Below are 20282 nucleotides of genomic sequence, written 5' to 3' on the forward strand. Positions count from 1 at the left end.
CTTTTGTACAAATGATGTAAGTGGTTAATTATAAAGGGTAATTGGCAGTTATCTTATCTTAGAGGGGGTTGCAAAAAATTAACCCTAACAAGACCTAACAGAATTGAGGAACTGAGATATTTATCCTTCAGGTTCTCCAAATGAATCTTTATATTTGATTATAAAAATAAGAGTCTAATAGACTGTTTATTCTTTAAATATAAATTAAAAAGTGAGTTTGATTCTCTATATCCAGATAATCAAATTTTATTCTATATCCCAATTTTATTTAATAAATTATAAATTTCTATGTATTTTATTATTAATTTTCTCTCATATTAAGTTTCTCTCATATTTATTAAATCATATTTAAAGAGTCCATTAGATTTGAATACAAATTTTATTTTTTATATTTATAAATTAATAAAGATGTTTTTTATTTATGTAAAATATGCTCTTTAAAATAAAGAAAACTATTGAAGATGCTCTAACATAATATTTTTTTTATTCACCTGTAGAAGATTGAAACCTCATAGAATGTCTATGTAATTAACTCTAAAGAAATAAAGATAGAATGGTGGATAATTGGATAATTGATGATAATTTTTTTTTTTTTGGGTGATGGGATGTTCGGATCCGTTTGTGTGTACCTCAACTAATCTTTTAGAGTTTTAAAATTGACAGTCGAGTAAATCTCTTAAATGATCACCTCTATTAACAACTCAAATAAATCAAACTCAAAACCTTTAATATGTCTAAAAATCTTATAATTTATCAGTGGTTAATACAAATAGAACAAACTCAATACTTTTGAATAATACGATCTAAAATTCTTATAATTTTCTTTCCACCAAAATATTAGTAATTTGGATGGATAAGATAGTAAATAGAAATGGTGTATGACAAAATGTATCACATCGTTTGCATAGTGGCACAGGATGGAGAAGCAGCAAGTGCAAGCACAAGCAAGTGGAGGTATTGGTTTTTTTTTTTTTTTAATTTAAAATAAAATAATTGAGCAGAAAAGGTGTAGCAAATAGCCAAAAATCATTGAAGTGACAAGACATCTTTTATGGCCAGCTACAATAAAATCACAAGTTCACGACCTGAAAAAGTTCATCTAACACCCACTACATTTCTAGCTCCAATTTTTAAACCTCCATTTTCGCCTGTCAACCGCTTAACATTTTTTCTTCAATAATCATAAGAATTGTCGATAGATATGTTTTGACAAAACCAAATCTCAAAAATGAAAAGGCGCAGCAGGTAAGCAGAGATACAGTACAAAGTATATGTGTGTATATATATATATATATATATATATGATCCCGTACGGCCTGTTCCAGATTGACAGTAAAATAAGAAGTTGCCACTTGGCAACACATGCTTCCCATTGGCCCTAAAAACCACGATGTCGTGTTTCATTAACCAGAAAAACTACACCTTAGCAGCACAGAATCATCTCTCTTGAAAAGCCTACAAGACTGTCATAACTGAAATTGTGAACCTACATTACAGAGGCAGGAATAGTAGGGGCCGAGACAAAACACCAAATCTAGAAACAGATATAGTAAGTAGCAGGGAAGCGAGTTCAAACTAAGAAGCAGGATTGGGGTTTTTGTTGTGTGAGAGAGAGATCAGAGATGGTGAACACAAGGTGCTACTTGGACATAAGCATAGGAGGAGAAGTAGAAGGGAGGATAGTGGTGGAGCTTTACAAGGATGTTGTCCCCAAAACGGCTGAGAATTTCAGGGCTTTGTGTACTGGTGAGAAAGGCATTGGTCCTCACACTAGTGCACTCCTTCATTACAAGGTTTTCTCTTCTTTCTCTCTGAAATATATTTTATTTTTATGACTATTTTTGTATTATCGTCATAGTTCTTTAATTATTTTTTTCTCCATATGGGAATATTATATATTTTGTTTGTGGGGCTTGATGAGTGTTCAAATAGGTTGTTTTTGCGTTGGGAGAAAGTTGCTGGCCTTTCTTTTTTTTTTTTTGTGAGTAATTATGTTTAACTTTTGTTTGGATGATTGGTTTTATCACTGGCTTTCTTTTCTTTTCTTTTCTTTTCTTTTCTTTTTGAAAGATGTTATAAGTTTTGCCTGTGTATGCGATGAGTATGATATTCTAGAAAGGCGTGTATCAAGATTTTCTGTTTTTTATTAACATGGGCAAATGCATTTCAGGTTAGTCTTTTAACCTCCAATGTCAAAAGGATGGGATATTTGGGACAATGCAGATTTAAGTTCTGAATTTTTTTCTTGTTTCCAAAAAATCTTAAGACAGTTGTGATTTAAGGATGTACAATGGAAATGATTCTTTTGTGGTCCTTTTGATAGATAGACTGTTTCCTGATGTGAATGGTGAGAAAAGGGCTCTTGTTACTAAATGAGCAATTGACTTTTTCTATCCTCTCTCTCTTCGAGTACTATACCTAGCCATTTCTTTTTTCTGGGTTTAGCTTATGGCCATTTTGATACTTTTAAGTTGAAAATTGATAGTATTCTCCGTGTGGTAGGGAATTCCATTGCACACTTTTTTCATCACTGTACAAACACATGTTGTAAAGAATCCCTGTTGCCAATTAACGTCTTGGGGATTCTTATATAAAGACATAATATACTGGTGTTTTAAAGGATTTGATAAAATGCGCTGCAAACGGATAGCCCCTGTAAATTTGTGCTAAAGCTTGGCATTGCTGAGGTTTGTTAACATAACATTGGTACAGTGAGATCTAGGACTTTGAGATATTCAGTATGTAGTGACAACTCTTAAGATATCAATCACCTGTTTTTAAGCCTAGTACAAAGGTGCTTGACTATATTACTTGTTCAAGCTCTAGTTCACTTGGATGCTGTCTTGTACCTTTACTAAACCTTTTGTTGATGCTAGATCTTTTTTTTTTTTTTTAAATTCAGGGTGTCCGTTTTCATCGCATTATCAGAGGATTCATGATACAAGGTGGTGATATATCTGCTGGGAATGGAACTGGAGGAGAATCCATTTATGGCTTGAAATTCGAAGATGAAAACTTTGAGTTTAAACATGAAAGAAAGGGAATCTTATCTATGGCTAACAAAGGCCCTGATACCAATGGATCTCAGTTCTTTATAACCACCAATCGAACTCCCCATCTAGATGGGAAGCATGTGATATTTGGTAAGGTAATTAAAGGAATGAGTGTGGTTCGTGCTATGGAGCATGTTGATACTCAGGATGGTGACTATCCCACTCGGGATGTAATAATTATGGATTGTGGAGAAATTCCCGAGGGGGCAGATGATGGAACTTCTAACTTCTTTAAAGATGGTGATATTTATCCTGATTGGCCAACTGACCTTGATACAAAACCAGAAGAAATTTCTTGGTGGATGCAAGCTGTTGACTCTATTAAATCTTTTGGAAATGAGCAATTCAAGGTAACTGATGATTTAGTTTGTCAGTAGTATAAAATTACCAGCCTTGAGCCCTATCCCCTCCCTTAGTTGAATAAAGGAAAAACTGTATTATACATCTTTGATATTAATGCCATTATGGCATACATTTACAGTTTCATCACCAATTTGATCCTTTAATTTCCTTTTGCTTTAATGATTAATTTTCTGCTATTCACTGGATGTTGCCAAACTGATTTCTATATACAGAAGAAAGACTATAAAATGGCTCTTAGAAAGTACCGAAAGGCTTTGCGCTACTTGGATGTTTGCTACGAGAAGGAAGGCATGGATGAAGGTGAATGATCAGTTCTGTACTTGATGCTTTTGACTTATGATCTTATTGGTAGCTAGCTCTAGTAGTGTATTATTCTGCTGGCTTTTGTTCCTATGATGATTTTATATTTGTGATCGTACAGAGAAAAGCTCATCTTTGAGGATGATGAAGTCCCAAGTTTTTACAAATAGTGCTGTAAGATTTCTCTCACTTTTTAACTGTTCTACAGGCATAATTTAAAAAGATCCAGGCATTGATTATTTTCAAGTTTCGTAGGGATTTGATTTCCTTGAGTTGTATGTTTGCATTGTCATTTAGTAAAAAAAGATATTAGCCTTATAATTGCTCCTTTAATTTCTCTACTTCATTTAATCTAGTTCCATTGTTTCTTTATTTTCATTCATTTCTCTGTGATATCTTCAATTCCTAATGTCCTTTTCTCATTATTGATGTGATTGAAATTTTCCATGTTTGCTTCCTTGTTCCCCACTATTGAAGGCATGCAAATTGAAGATGGGTGATTTGAGAGGAGCATTGTTGGATACAGATTATGCTACACGTGATGTAGATGATAATGTGAAAGCTTTTTTTCGTCAAGGCCAGGTCAGTATGTCAAAATGGGAGAACTTAGTGGTGAAAATCATAATTTAAGAGCTTGTAGATTAATTTGTGTACTGTAAAGGAAATATATATAGTCTTTCAGAATAGTGTATAATGCAGAAGTGTAACCTTGGAGATATGTTACTTTATAAAAAATGCCAAGATTTTGGTCGGGAGCCCAACCGTTACTTCAGTAGATTCAGTTGCTGAAAGATATTTGTGTGTAACTTTGACACTCAACCTATGGTAATGTGACTGTATTGGTTGGTTGGGGCATATTTTTAATTATGGCTCTCATTGCTGCCCGTTTGTTTACTCTGAACATGATTCAACCTATGGTAATGATTTTTCAATTCTTATCTGTTGTTTGTATCACCAATAACGATCCAGATTAAAAGAAATACTGATTGGGTATTCGTCTGAATTGACCTTCAATTATAATGCTACCAATCATTCTTTATCTTCATTTTTCTGGATCGTTAGAGAAAAAAACACGATGTTGTAAATTTAGGTAAATGGTTGATGGATTCAGTTTGCCACGTGTTATTTATTGCTTGTATACTTGTTATCCTCTTTCTCGTTAGTGAAAAAGTGACTGCAAAAGGCATGACTCTTTTTTTTTTTTGTGTGTGCGTGTGTTCTTGTTGTTGTTCTTTTCTAGCTACATACAGGCTGATTAACTTTTGTAAAGCATGTTTTTTGTGAAGTACTTTCTTACATATTTAATTAGTTGTACTGACCTCAGGCACATATGGCACTTAATGACATAGATGCTGCTGTTGAAAGCTTCAAGAAGGCAATGGTGTTGGAGCCAAATGATGGTCAGTGGCAATTTCTTTTTATATGGTTTTTCATTTTCTTTTAAGTTTTGCTTAATGTAATTGACTTTGATTTTGACGTGTAGTTCAATCATAAGCTTTAAGAAGTGAGGTTGCTACTCTTATAATTATGTCATCAAAATGATAAAAAATGTGTACTTCAGGAATTATGGTCTGTGAGAAAGTTGAATACTGGAATTCAGTTTAGTGAGCAACACATGGAATTTTTCCTGGAAATGATCATATCTGGACTTTAAACCCTGTTTTTTGTCTTTCAGGAGGAATAAAAAGAGAGCTGGCTGCTGCAAAAAAGAAGGTTAGTCATTTACACATGTTCTAATTCTAGTAGGCCAAGTAATGGTGCTTCAGAGCCTGAAATTTGTTTAATGTGGAAATAATTACAGATTGCCGAAAGACACGATCAAGAGAAAAAGGCGTATGCAAGAATGTTTCAATAGGTTTCAGCTGGTGTGTGGTATGGTAACCACCTTTTTATGTGCTTTGTGATAAGTTATAATTCATGTTCTGAAATGCAGGCTGACTTTTGTTTGGAAGGGTCAATTTTTTGTTTCTAGGCACATCTTAGGTCTCAGTCATCCAATACCAAGTTTTTGCTTATGGACTTTGGTTGGCTTTTGCATCAGGTACTGCTTCTGTCTCTGATTTTTCATTATGGCATCAGTTCCTTGATGAATTTATTGACATAATGATTTGATAAAAAGGTCTCAGTGTGTTAATTTTTTTTTTTTTTTCTTCTTTTGGAAGTAATAGTTGCTTGATTAGTGCTGCAAGTATTAATTAGTTTAGCTAATAAGGTCTCTTGTGGTTTAATTATATAGGTCTTGGGCTCACTCACTAGGGTTTCGAGAAGATTTGGGGTGACGGGGTTTAGATAGGTTAAGAGAAGAAGGAAAAAGAAAAAAGTGATTTGATCATCTGTGAGTTTTATGGTTAAAATGATCTAATGAAAGCCGAAATCTTGGATTATAGTTTGCTTATCTTAAGATGAAAATTTTCTTTTTGTTCAGGTTTGTTGGAGGGCAGAAAGCGAAAGCTCCCATCTAGATGGGAAGCATGTGATATTTGGTAAGGTAATTAAAGGAATGAGTGTGGTTCGTGCTATGGAGCATGTTGATACTCAGGATGGTGACTATCCCACTCGGGATGTAATAATTATGGATTGTGGAGAAATTCCCGAGGGGGCAGATGATGGAACTTCTAACTTCTTTAAAGATGGTGATATTTATCCTGATTGGCCAACTGACCTTGATACAAAACCAGAAGAAATTTCTTGGTGGATGCAAGCTGTTGACTCTATTAAATCTTTTGGAAATGAGCAATTCAAGGTAACTGATGATTTAGTTTGTCAGTAGTATAAAATTACCAGCCTTGAGCCCTATCCCCTCCCTTAGTTGAATAAAGGAAAAACTGTATTATACATCTTTGATATTAATGCCATTATGGCATACATTTACAGTTTCATCACCAATTTGATCCTTTAATTTCCTTTTGCTTTAATGATTAATTTTCTGCTATTCACTGGATGTTGCCAAACTGATTTCTATATACAGAAGAAAGACTATAAAATGGCTCTTAGAAAGTACCGAAAGGCTTTGCGCTACTTGGATGTTTGCTACGAGAAGGAAGGCATGGATGAAGGTGAATGATCAGTTCTTTACTTGATGCTTTTGACTTATGATCTTATTGGTAGCTAGCTCTAGTAGTGTATTATTCTGCTGGCTTTTGTTCCTATGATGATTTTATATTTGTGATCGTACAGAGAAAAGCTCATCTTTGAGGATGATGAAGTCCCACGTTTTTACAAATAGTGCTGTAAGATTTCTTTCACTTTTTAACTGTTCTACAGGCATAATTTAAAAAGATCCAGGCATTGATTATTTTCAAGTTTCGTAGGGATTTGATTTCCTTGAGTTGTATGTTTGCATTGTCATTTAGTAAAAAAAGATATTAGCCTTATAATTGCTCCTTTAATTTCTCTACTTCATTTAATCTAGTTCCATTGTTTCTTTATTTTCATTCATTTCTCCGTGATATCTTCAATTCCTAATGTCCTTTTCTCATTATTGATGTGACTGAAATTTTCCATGTTTGCTTCCTTTTTCCCCACTATTGAAGGCATGCAAATTGAAGATGGGTGATTTGAGAGGAGCATTGTTGGATACAGATTATGCTACACGTGATGTGGATGATAATGTGAAAGCTTTTTTTCGTCAAGGCCAGGTCAGTATGTCAAAATGGGAGAACTTAGTGGTGAAAATCATAATTTAAGAGCTTGTAGATTAATTTGTGTACTGTAAAGGAAATATATATAGTCTTTCAGAATAGTGTATAATGCAGAAGTGTAACCTTGGAGATATGTTACTTTATAAAAAATGCCATGATTTTAGTCGGGAGCCCAACCGTTAATTCAGTAGATTCAGTTGCTGAAAGATATTTGTGTGTAACTTTGACACTCAACCTATGGTAATGTGACTGTATTGGTTGGTTGGGGGCATATTTTTAATTATGGCTCTCATTGCTGCCCATTTCTTTACTCTGAACATGATTCAACCTATGGTAATGATTTTTCAATTCTTATCTGTTGTTTGTATCACCAATAACGATCCAGATTAAAAGAAATACTGATTGGGTATTCATCTGAATTGACCTTCAATTATAATGCTACCAATCATTCTTTATCTTCATTTTTCTGGATCGTTAGAGAAAAAAACACGATGTTGTAAATTTAGGTAAATGGTTGATGGATTCAGTTTGCCACGTGTTATTTATTGCTTGTATACTTGTTATCCTCTTTCTCGTTAGTGAAAAAGTGACTGCAAAAGGCATGACTCTTTTTTTTTTTTGTGTGTGCGTGTGTTCTTGTTGTTGTTCTTTTCTAGCTACATACAGGCTGATTAACTTTTGTAAAGCATGTTTTTTGTGAAGTACTTTCTTACATATTTAATTAGTTGTACTGACCTCAGGCACATATGGCACTTAATGACATAGATGCTGCTGTTGAAAGCTTCAAGAAGGCAATGGTGTTGGAGCCAAATGATGGTCAGTGGCAATTTCTTTTTATATGGTTTTTCATTTTCTTTTAAGTTTTGCTTAATGTAATTGACTTTGATTTTGACGTGTAGTTCAATCATAAGCTTTAAGAAGTGAGGTTGCTACTCTTATAATTATGTCATCAAAATGATAAAAAATGTGTACTTCAGGAATTATGGTCTGTGAGAAAGTTGAATACTGGAATTCAGTTTAGTGAGCAACACATGGAATTTTTCCTGGAAATGATCATATCTGGACTTTAAACCCTGTTTTTTGTCTTTCAGGAGGAATAAAAAGAGAGCTGGCTGCTGCAAAAAAGAAGGTTAGTCATTTACACATGTTCTAATTCTAGTAGGCCAAGTAATGGTGCTTCAGAGCCTGAAATTTGTTTAATGTGGAAATAATTACAGATTGCCGAAAGACACGATCAAGAGAAAAAGGCGTATGCAAGAATGTTTCAATAGGTTTCAGCTGGTGTGTGGTATGGTAACCACCTTTTTATGTGCTTTGTGATAAGTTATAATTCATGTTCTGAAATGCAGGCTGACTTTTGTTTGGAAGGGTCAATTTTTTGTTTCTAGGCACATCTTAGGTCTCAGTCATCCAATACCAAGTTTTTGCTTATGGACTTTGGTTGGCTTTTGCATCAGGTACTGCTTTTGTCTCTGATTTTTCATTATGGCATCAGTTCCTTGATGAATTTATTGACATAATTATTTGATAAAAAGGTCTCAGTGTGTTAATTTTTTTTTTCTTCTTTTGGAAGTAATAGTTGCTTGATTAGTGCTACAAGTATTAATTAGTTTAGCTAATAAGGTCTCTTGTGGTTAATTATATAGGTCTTGGGCTCACTCACTAGGGTTTCGAGAAGATTTGGGGTGACGGGGTTTAGATAGGTTAAGAGAAGAAGGAAAAAGAAAAAAGTGATTTGATCATCTGTGAGTTTTATGGTTAAAATGATCTAATGAAAGCCGAAATCTTGGATTATAGTTTGCTTATCTTAAGATGAAAATTTTCTTTTTGTTCAGGTTTGTTGGAGGGCAGAAAATTCTGGCAATATCTTGGTCGAACGAATCAAAAGGAAGCTTCAACTGAATTTTTTCCTAGATTCTCTCATTTTTGTCAAGTCAAGAAAGTGGCACCTTATTGTAGGTTGAAACTATATTGGGACTTTATAAACTAATCTGAAATCATCCAAATAGTCTTGCTATGCTTCGTACAAGAAAGCTTTTTATCTGATGAAAGATTGATGTTTTCCTCTTCTTTATTAGCTTTTTATTGATGTTGCTTTTTGCTCTTCTCATCGGTTGTGGGTTTCTCCTACTAGATTCAGCAATTAGTCTGGCTCGAGCTTTGGGGATAGCAAATCCCCTGTTCTCTTGGGCTTCCACCTTGATGTTTAAATCTTGTTCCTCTGCCTCTCTTCCTCTACTTCCTTCTTCAAATTGCTTTCCCTCCATTCTTCTTCTCTTGGATCTGTTTACAGAGTAAGATTCTTTTAATCTTGACAAAGCAAAGTTTCGGCTTACTTCAGCTGCATGCTTTTGCTCTATGGACACAGAAATCCGCCAATCAGCAAGTGATGTTTCTTCTTTAGCTTTTCTTGTGAGGGCATGATATTCTTCATGAGTCAGGTGGACAGTGGTACCATCAATCTCTGAAATTTTGATGTAGCGAAGTGCTTCAGCAGCGGATGCCCTGAAAGCCTCGGATTCTATCCGTGCAGCACGAAGTGTTAGTTGGGATGTTCGAAGCGTCTGCCTCCTTAGCCTAGAGACTTGTTTAAGTTTTGATCTTGCTCTCAGTTCTTCATCTGCAGCCAGCTTCAGAGTTTCCAGCTCTTCCCTTGTTTCATCTAAAGTCTGACTTAGTTCGTTGATCATCCTTGTAGCATTGAGTTCTTCCTCCTTTTTGGCTCTTATGGACTTGACACTAGTCTCAAGTTCTGATTGAAGCTCCGAGACCACAGTATTAGATAACGAATAACGGTTTTTAGCAGTTGCAAGGCCTGATTTGAGTCTTTCAAGTTCATCAATGAGAGGCCTGGAGTCTAACCACGACTGTGTTGCACTGTCCTTGGCTCTCTTGAGTTCTTCCTTCATCTTCACTAATTCTTCTATCTTGGCCTCCAGTGTTATGACATCATGTTCTTTTGATTCCCTTGCTTTCCTGACCAAGTAGCTATCTTTGTTATCTTCATCAGCTGATTCCATCTCCAATAATTTCAGAGTAATCTCTGGTTTCAGTCATGTATTCCCATTACTGCTTTTGAGTTTTTATGAATGTTTGTGTGTGGTTCATGGTTTGTCTGTTTGGTTATTCCAAATAATTGTTAGTTTAAAATAAATAACAGGTGGCGTAGTGCATCTATAATTTTATGAACAAACCAACCCATATTCCAAAGTAGGCTTTGCTATCACCGGCTTATGTCTCTTGGTTTTTCTTCACAGTTGTACGGCAGGACAAGATGCTCTCTGGGAAAACATCTTAACCTGTTCTCTCATATTTTATCACTCATAATTGAAATCCCATCATATCGGCTTCAGCTACCCATTGAACCAAGTTCCATAGGATATGCTAAATCTACTTTTAAATTATTTGGGATTAAAACAAACAACCATTGTAATCTCCCAAGACATTTATACCTTTTAAATTTGTGTAATTATATTTGATTAGATTGAAACTAAGAAGAGTTGAACCTCAAATATTCCAAACCATACAAACAAATATGTTATAAGATGCCTTTAATGAGTGGTCCAAACCCTTCGAGGATGACAATTAATTAAGACACTTGAAATACTACAAATAACAAGCACTTGGAAAGACTTACGTTTTCTATATTCTTGTAATCAGACTATCACAAACCCATGAATCTGTCTTTTCGAATGAAAAAGATAAATGTAACATTATCCTCCTAGAATTCTATATACGATTCAGCTATTGGAAACCCATAAAAATATAATTTATACACCCTTTTTTTATACGTGAACTTTTCAGTTTGGCTCCATGTGTTATATTAATACAATTTATACTCTTTGGAAATAGCCATGATACCCATAAAGAATGCTCATGCTCTCATACCATTCTTTTAAAACAATGGTGATTCCTAAAGCCATCCATCAAGTAGAAACTAAACTGCCCCAATCATAATACAAGTAGCTTTAAATCTATTTACCAAACAAGGTTTTCAACGTCTCATTGTATTAGAATGCTGTTAAGGATTCTGGATGACGAGAACCCGTTCTCTGTATTATCAGCAATTGTCTGTAAATTCGAATAGTTTGCAGGGGCTGACCGTCCCTTAGGGCTGGGTGGCCATGGCCCATGGTTAGCCCAAGTTTTACAAAACGTTTGCAATTTTATGTATGGAAAATTCTTCGAAGTTACAATTTCATAGTTAGTTTTTTTTTTCTTTGACCCCTCTTGTTTCTGAAAATTTTTAATCCCCTTAGCTGTAATATATCTTAAATAAATTTGTTGAACTTTGATCTCATCTATTCATTATACTTCACAATCTAATCCTCCATATATATTTTCCGGTTCTTCCATTTCATGTGCCAATTAAAACAAAGATATTACGATGCATCTCATATTTACCTTCATCAATATTGATATTCAGTATAGTACTCTTTTTGGAATAGCCACATCGGCATGGCCTCCCATCCTTTTCATTGATCACACGGTGTTAGCTTCAATTTTCGGAATGTTAAGAAATTAGACATATAATTCTGTATATCAGAAATATGACAATGGATGCATATATCTAGTAATGTTCAGATGGATCTTAACTGAAAAAGAAGTTCCAATCAAACTGGATTATTCTTTTAACTGAATTAAGGACAACTAGCTGATGCTACAACTGTTTTTTATTTTCTAATACAAACACACGTTATTAGGCTGAACATTTCATGCCTCAAACGGGAGCTTCAATGGACTTATTGGAGCCTGAGCTTACGTTGTTCTGAGAGTAGTTTGGCAAATTTTTCAAGAGCTTCTTCATTGGTACCCTCTCCCTCAATTTTCTCAAACCTGCCAGTCTCCAAGTTTACTCTTGACACTTGCTCCTTTAACAAACTATTTCCAATCTCTATAAGCTTTTCCATGTTCTCCTTAGTCGAAATATCAACGGATGAAGCATCACCAGTTAACGTGTCAACCTGTGCAAGTGTGAAACCACCACCAGAAAATGTTTAACTATGGACCTTATAATAAAAGAGCAAACACGGTAGTGTGGTCATGATGAGCAAATAGAAGCAATGAGAATATGTGATCTTTCTACCTGAATTCGAAGGTAGTTGTTGTGAGAACCAGAAGACTGAAAAAGTGTTGACACATGAAAATCAACCATATCAGAGCTTGCATCACCAAAAATATCAAGCAATGGTGTTCTGCCAATGTCATAGACCCAATTGAGCAAGCCCCATTTGGAGGCCATGGCTGCATTGTATTTTTGCTCTTTCTTGGCCGCACCAGTGCCTAGTGATAGCACTAGCATTTGTGTGCTGTCAGTTGGATTTATGCCAGTGAATTCTGACTTGTTTTTAAAGATCTCCTTTGAAATGTGACTTATAGCCATCAGTGCCTACAAATTTAGATTCAGAAGGTCATTTTTTCAGTAATGCAACATGATCAATGTATGATATATTATATACTTAGCTAATGCTGCTTACAGGATTATTTGCAGCAACTCCTCCATCAACCAGATCAAAAGTGCGGGTTTCTTGAGTCTCATCCTTAATCTCAAAGTAGTGTGCTGGGAAGTATGTGGGAGCTGCAGCGGTACTGATGCATATATCAGCCAACCGTGCATTCTTCAAAGCATTTTCTTTTGCCTAAACATAATTTTCAAATATCACTGGCTAATATGAATTTCTCATCTTAGTAAATTAACTACTGCAGCTTTTTAGTATCAAACCTCGTTGGTTGAGAAGATAACAGGCTGAAGTAGCTTGATGTCGAAAGCTGGTATAACCACTTTAGCTAGGGTTTGTTTCACAGTTGTGTCTCCTAGCAGCTGGTTCGTAAGTGAGTGGAGATACTTCCCATCATACTTTGGTCCGACCATCGTTACCACTGAGCTTGCAATTGAATTTAAGAAATCCCAGCGACTGATTTCACAAATATCAAATTAAAAATCCATTCATCAGAGTAAACCCCTTCAATTTGCTTGTCACAAAGAACGGGGAAAGAAAACTTGCATTGTATATTCTATTGTTTGAACTTACGTAAAACAATACATATTATTAATATATTTGAAAGGAAAAGTCAAGAAGGCCCTTCAAAATGTTTAGCCAACAAAATTTACCTTCATGAATAAAAAGTACGTTGTTCAGTTATTCTTAATTTCTTATTGTGTTGTTTTATTTTCTTTTTCGAATTGACGTATTTAATTTATAATAGAATTTACTGAACAAAGGGAAAGAAACTTCAGCAATACTAATTACTTAAATTCTCAATCACATATTACATATTTAATTTACCTAGATTGAGGGAAAATCTTAGGACAGTGCTCAAGGTAGAAGTTATTTATATCCTTAGCAGCATAAAGAGGTCTGCCGTCGTTGTTAGGAGCTGTAAGCATGGTGGTTATCAGCCCACCTGTGCTTGTTCCGGCGACTATATCGAAATAATCTGCTAGTCTTGCATTTGGTCCATCCAATTCCTGGCAAAAGGCAGATATACACCAGACAGAGAGACCATGATGAATAAATTATAAGCTATTGAAAAATTAAAATGACAATGATAGGAGGAGAATAAGCTATGGGTAGAGCATGTGGTGAGGTACCTGAAGCTTGGATTCGAGAAAGGCTAAAATAGTGCTAGGAATAAGACCTCTAACGCCACCTCCATCGATGCTCAACACTGTTATTTTCTTCCCATTACCAGTGCTAGTAGCCATTTTGATTCAAAAGAGTTGCTTGAAAATCAACTTTCTAAACTAGCAATTTTAGTAGAAGTGAATACGACTCTATGAGGCACTTCAAAGAGGGTAAAGTTAATGAGTATTTATAACAGAGTACAGACACTTGAACTAATGAGAAAGAAAAAAGTAAGGGAGAAAAGATAGAGCATGCATGATACACGTGATATTAATAAATATAAAAGTAGTAGTTTGAAACTCTGAGTCTCTCTTTGAACTTTAAGCACACTTTTATTGAACTGGTCAAAGTTTCAGTAAAAGAAAATAAAAATTATATAATTTTATTTTGTTAAACATCATTTGAAACTTAAATTTTAAGGATTTATCATTAGTTTTATACAACATCAACATGCACCTTCAGTTATACATCATCATGATCAATTAGAGGACAGGTTTGATGCTATTACTTTGTCAGGATTTAATTACACTTTTTGTGATTTGTTGGTGTGCATATTTAATTCAAGAATTTATATATTATACCATAGATTTATTATTAAAAATGAAAATGAAAATTAAAAAGATATTTTCTATAAATGGTCATACTTAGATTAGATATCGATTTAGTACAACTCTTTAATTTTAGGGGATTTTTTTTTTTTTTAAAGAATAAAAAGAAAATAAACTCGTTACATAGAAATGTAACATAGTCCCTTTATTCGATAGAGATTATTAGGTTTATTACTCAAGAGATTATGAGTTCAAGTCTTTCATCGATTACTAATAAGGATAACCACTGAAACTCTTATCCGACTAATAGTTTTAGGATTCTAAAGAATTAATTGAGGTACGTATAAATTAACTTGGTCTGATGATTAAAAAAAAAGACATAATCCCTTTAATACTTATTTTACTTTTATTACTGCACACAATTTCCGTGCGCATTTGCACGTGACACACGAAACCATATTTTTATTTACTTAAGATTAATTTTAAGTTTTTTAATGGAAAGGAAAACTGAGGTGTTGGTTTTTCTAGACGGGGAAGGTGTTTTTAAATCCGAAAGCATCTTGCCGACCATCTTAAATTTTGAAATCGTTTTATAATGATGTTTCTATCACATGATTGATATAAATTAATGTAAATTGTCATTTTCCTCATTTCAGTTCTTCCAAGTCTTTGGCGTGGTTTTAAATGATTGATATCTTTCACATGTATATTACGACCTTAACTAGATGATCACTTTATTTAGTTAGTTAATTTAAAATGTCGACCTTTTATGCGTGACAAACATGGCTTATTCATCTTCTGGATGACTTCTAATATGATCTTAATTGGAAAATTATTGTAAAATATTGTCCCTTTTATTTAGTTGAGCCTAATTTATCGAAACTGATGATTCGAATACTTAGAAAACATCAGTTACTCCACCAACCAAAACTGTGTCCAGAAAACTATATATTACTCTGTCGGAATTTTTTAAGTCAGCCTGAAAAGACACGTGGGTGATGATTATTGCTTGATGTTAAAGCTTTGGAAATATTGTTAGAAAAATCGCAGGTAGTGTAACCCATCCCCAATGTTTACTCATGCTCCAATTAATATCAGATATAATGTTAGAATTACTTATGATTAACAATGAATATTCAAAATCCCGCTATAGTTTTAGAAATTATAAAAATGAATAATATAAACTATCCTTTTTGTAGGGTTTTATTGTACATAATATAGGTAAACCCTAGGGTTTTTTTTTTAAATAATAAAACCCCATGCTTTGGCCTTTTAAAAATGAGCACCCACTATTTCTGAAAATACTATTCTACTCCTTAGGTGTTTGACCTTTTCTATAATGAGTATCTTTTGGTTTCGAAAATACAACTTTTACTTTCTTTTGTGTAAACACCCTCTGGTTTCAGAAATATCATCATTTCAACCTTCAAATTAATCAACAATTCATCAATTAACCTCTAAAAAATATATTAATCTTTCAATATTATTGATAAATTTTAAATGTTAGCTTGATTAAATTTGGGTGCATAGTAAAAGAGACATTTCCTTCAAACTTAAACAGAAAAATGTAAAAATTCACTAAAAAATAAGAGTTAGGATCGTATTTCCGTAACCAGAGACTGCTCACCACAAAAAATGTCAAATACACAAGAGTGAAGATGTGAAGTCGCATTTCTTAAACTACCCGGTGTTTAAAAAAAAAGGTGAAATAAATGGGGGTTAATTTGCTTTGAGATAACTTCAGGCGTTTCTTGTAATTGACCTTTCTGAAATTGTAATGGATGCACGGATATCAAGCAAGCTGCGGTGCTGGAGCTTAGCACCACGCATCTTGCGGTCCAACCTCCACCCGTCAACGGCCAACTAAACTAGGTCCACACTGGCCTTCAGAGAGTTCAGTCTCAGTTAAACTTCAGCACGCAGAATCAACATTTAAGTCGATTGAGGTGATCCATTGAAGTTAGTATTTTAAGTTTAAAAGATGTGAAGAGATTAAATAGCTTAACATACTGTATTAATGTTTATGTGCTTGTGTTTTTATGACTCCCCAGTTTAAACACAGTTTCATTCCAATTGGATTTTTCCCATTTTCCTTACAGACAAGTAGATAACTGAACTACAAGGTGACCCAGTTACAACATTAATGCAAACAGTTCATAACTTCATACAATAATTATTTTCTACGACAAACATGCATTACTAAATTGAACTTCTCATGTCCCAAAATCAAGGGAGTTTCAGTTGACTTGGCGCCTCAGTTTTTCTTCTGAGAGTAGTTTGGCAAATTCTGCAAGAGCTTCTTCATTGTTGCCCTCTCCTTCAATTTTCTCAAACCTGCCAGTATCCAGGTTCACTCTTGACACTTGGTCCTTTAACAAATTCGTTCCAATCTCAATAAGCTTATTCATGTTATCTTTAGTCGAAATATCAACAGATGAAGTATCACCAGTTAACGTGTCAACCTATGCAAGTGTGAAAACAACGCAAGAAAATTAATGTTAAACACGGAGGATGTTATTATAACATTCAGCAAATACAGTAGTCACGTGGTCATGAATCATGATGAACAAGTAGAAACTGTGACTTTATATGCGTGATCTTAGTACCTGAATTCGGAGGTAGTTGCTCTTGGCTCCAGACGATTGGAAGATTGTGGACACATGAATATCAACTATATCAGAGCTTGCATCGGTAAAAATGTCGAGCATTGGTGTTCTTCCATTGTCATAAACCCAACTAAGTAAACCCCATTTGGAGGCTTTGGCTGCACTATACTTTGGCTCTTTCTTGGCTTCACCAGTGCCCAGTGATAGCACTAGCAGCTGTGAGCAGTCCATTGGATTTATGTCAGTGAACTGGGAATTGTCGTTGAAGATCTCCTTTGAAATGTGGCCCATAGCTAACATTGTCTACAGATTCAGATTAAATTTTTCATTTTGTTAGTTACGCCACATCCGCTTAGGATTATATATAATTTGCTAATTAAACTAGAAGTTCACCAGTTAAGCTACTTACAGGATTATTTGCAGCAACTCCACCATCAATAAGATCAAAAGTGCGGGTTCCTTGAGTGGCATCCTTAATCTCGAAGTAGTGTGCTGGGAGAAAGGTGGGAGCTGCAGAGGTGCCGATGCATATGTCAGCCAGCCGAGCATTCTTCAAAACATCTTCTTTTGCCTATACATATAATGAATTGGAAAATCAAAAGTTAATTACTGGATTTGGTATAATTAGATAAAGTAGAAAATTTGTGGACAGCTTTATAGTATCATACATCGTTGGTTGAAAAGATAACAGGCTGAAGTAGCTTGATGTCGAAAGCAGGTACAACCACATTTGTTAGGGTCTCTTTGAGAGTAATGTCTCCTAGAAGTTGGTTTATAATTTTCCGGAGGTATTTCCCATTATACTTGGGTCCCGTCATCTCACCCACAAAGCTTGTAATCGGATTCAACAAATTCCAGCTACTGATTCCACGGAAAAATAAGCTTTCATCAGGTAACCCTTCCTTTCGTATTTCGTCATGATAAAAAACCATATATATATATGGTTTTTGTATCTTGGGTAAGAAATGGTTAAATCATTCTAAACATAATATCTTAGAATCCAATGGACCTTAAAAAAATTAAAGTCGAACAAATAATGAAAGGGCACGACACATTAAACCTTTGAATAAGAGTTTTACTTTATGGTTACTTTAATTTTTTATTCCTTTAATACATATAGTAATTGTTTTGTTTTCTCAAAAAGTTCGTGAGGGCGCGATGGAAGGGCCATTGGCCCCCCATCCCCATGCAGTGGCAGTGCAAGATCGGGCCCTCCCATTATTACTTAGTAATATATTTTGAGGGAAAATGCAAGAAAAGCCTTTAAGATGAGTATTAATTTGGATGTCAAATTACCTAGATTGAGGGAAAATCTTAGGAGAGTGCTCAAGATAGAAGTTGTTTAATTCATTAGCAGCAAAGGCAGGTCTCCCCTCCTTGTTAGGAGTTGTAAGCATGGTGGTTATCAATCCGCCCGTGCTTGTTCCTGCAATTATATCAAAATAATCTGCAATTCTTGCATTTGGTCCATCCAATTCCTGCCAAAGCATAGATTCATATATAACAGAAGAAATTTACATAACTACACACCAATAAGAAAGATGACAACGACAGGAGGAGAAAAGGCTATGTATGGTGTGTTGTGTTAGTGAGGTACCTGAAGCTTGGATTCGAGAAAGGCTAAAATAGTGCCAGGAATAAGGCCTCTGATGCCACCTCCATCAATGCTTAACACAGTAGTTATTTTCTTTACTTTGGCAAAACTGGTAGCCATTTTGATTCCAAGTGCTTCTTGACGTTGAACTTTCCGGTGTAATAATATTACTATTAGTTCTGACAGCTAATTTGTGCTTTGCTTGATTGCCTGAAGTATGCAAAAGCGAATGAACTTAATGAGTATTTATAACGAAAGACTAATCAGAAGTTCCCCAATGGGGACCAAGAGAAACCATGCATTTGTTATTTAAGTTTTTTAACCTACCTGTAAACTGTAGTTAAGCACGCCTTTAATGAATTGGTCAAAGATTCTTTTATTAGGTAAAATTAAAATTAAAATTTTGTATTCTTACTTGTTAAAGGCGTTGAAACTCTTGAACATTTATCGCCAGTTTCAATGTCTCATATATGTGCTTTTTCTCTCCTCAATGGCACCTTCAATCTCTTGATATATACCAATGCCATTGTCATGCAGGTGAGTTTAGAGAACAATCAATACAAGCTTATTTTACCTTTTCTACGATAAATAGGTTAAACTAAAGAGAAGGAAGAAAAAGAAAACTTCAATAAATCCACATACTAGTACTAGAAAGGTTTTATTTGGTAAATAGAGATAAATTTGTTAGCGTCGTCGGTGCTCAAAGAGAGAATCAAAGTACAGCATGGAACAAATAAATATAATTGTAGAGTTATATGATATCCTTCCAAAATCATATGATATGGATCCTGCTGGCTACCGTATTCCTACTACTGATATTGGATGCTATTAGTTAGTAAATTAATTTGCTGTAAAGCATATGCTCTGTGTGTTTTGGACTTAAGCTTCACCTTAGTCATCAAATCAAGAGTCCCAGTACTATAGGAACTCATTTTATCATGTGCAAATTAGAATTAGTTTATGGATCAACTGGAAGGATATTGATGATCTGATCGTGGCAATAGTTAGGTTTTGTCGTAATAAAGGTACAGGCTGTCTCGATCCCATTTTTAAGGAACAGAATTCCAAGTCGTTTATTAACAAAGCTGCCGATAGGACAACATTAGTTTTTGCAAATTAATTAAACATATAAAACTCTATGGCACAAATTGTTTAAATTTTCGAAGTCACCATGGATTCCTTCATATCATGTAGCGCACCACTTACCATCAACTTTCTGTTTATATATAATAATGATTATTAATTAAAATTATCTACTCAAGATGCAATTCATGGACGGTGATATTATTTGTTTTATATTAGTCCACGTTTAAGAGTGTTAATGCAAAAATACATCAATTTGAATTATTCCATTGATCTTGGTGGAATCAAAATCAATGTGTGCGTGATTTAACGAAAAACAGTAATTGAATAATTAAAGAGCAAAAATTAGTAATCACAAAAGACAATTTTTAAGGTGTACGTCCACTCCACTGTTTCTCTTATTAAATGAGAATTATAAATGATGAATCTTTTTCTAGAATAATTGCCCAACCCCCCATTGAAAACAAG

At 34.5% G+C, this 20282-nt stretch overlaps 3 protein-coding genes across 24 annotated transcripts; 1 reads left to right on the forward strand and 2 right to left on the reverse strand.

The window, feature by feature from the left end:
• Nucleotides 1-1394: 1394 nt before the first annotated feature.
• On the forward strand, nt 1395-9392 carry LOC116134072 (peptidyl-prolyl cis-trans isomerase CYP40-like). 22 transcript variants are annotated; one of them, XM_031419723.1, is made up of 12 exons: nt 1425-1793; nt 2903-3143; nt 6200-6459; nt 6685-6772; nt 6894-6946; nt 7250-7354; nt 8098-8173; nt 8449-8486; nt 8575-8638; nt 8726-8814; nt 9004-9102; nt 9193-9386. In XM_031419723.1, exons 1-9 carry the CDS (start codon nt 1623-1625, stop codon nt 8626-8628), a joined length of 1086 nt encoding a protein of 361 aa, XP_031275583.1. In that variant the 5' UTR covers nt 1425-1622; the 3' UTR covers nt 8629-8638; nt 8726-8814; nt 9004-9102; nt 9193-9386. The 22 variants fall into 22 exon arrangements, with proteins under 22 accessions (XP_031275595.1, XP_031275596.1, XP_031275597.1 ...); XM_031419725.1 differs by having other exon boundaries at nt 8746-8814; XM_031419721.1 differs by having other exon boundaries at nt 1426-1793; nt 8575-8650; nt 8746-8814.
• Nucleotides 9393-11953: 2561 nt separating this feature from the next.
• Nucleotides 11954-14137, reverse strand: LOC116134071 (patatin-like protein 2). The gene is made up of 6 exons (XM_031419714.1): nt 13950-14137; nt 13645-13826; nt 13080-13272; nt 12835-12996; nt 12444-12746; nt 11954-12321 (listed from the first exon to the last, which is right to left on the reverse strand). The coding sequence occupies exons 1-6, from the start codon at nt 14061-14063 to the stop codon at nt 12100-12102; spliced, it is 1176 nt and encodes a 391-aa protein (XP_031275574.1). The 5' UTR covers nt 14064-14137; the 3' UTR covers nt 11954-12099.
• Nucleotides 14138-16566: 2429 nt separating this feature from the next.
• On the reverse strand, nt 16567-18927 carry LOC116134100 (patatin-like protein 1). Its single transcript, XM_031419770.1, has 6 exons — nt 18735-18927; nt 18434-18615; nt 17806-17998; nt 17547-17708; nt 17138-17440; nt 16567-16993 (listed from the first exon to the last, which is right to left on the reverse strand). Exons 1-6 carry the CDS (start codon nt 18849-18851, stop codon nt 16769-16771), a joined length of 1182 nt encoding a protein of 393 aa, XP_031275630.1. The 5' UTR covers nt 18852-18927; the 3' UTR covers nt 16567-16768.
• Nucleotides 18928-20282: the final 1355 nt, after the last annotated feature.

This window comes from Pistacia vera, unplaced genomic scaffold (assembly GCF_008641045.1).
Source record: "Pistacia vera cultivar Batoury unplaced genomic scaffold, PisVer_v2 Contig282, whole genome shotgun sequence".
NCBI lineage: Eukaryota > Viridiplantae > Streptophyta > Magnoliopsida > Sapindales > Anacardiaceae > Pistacia > Pistacia vera.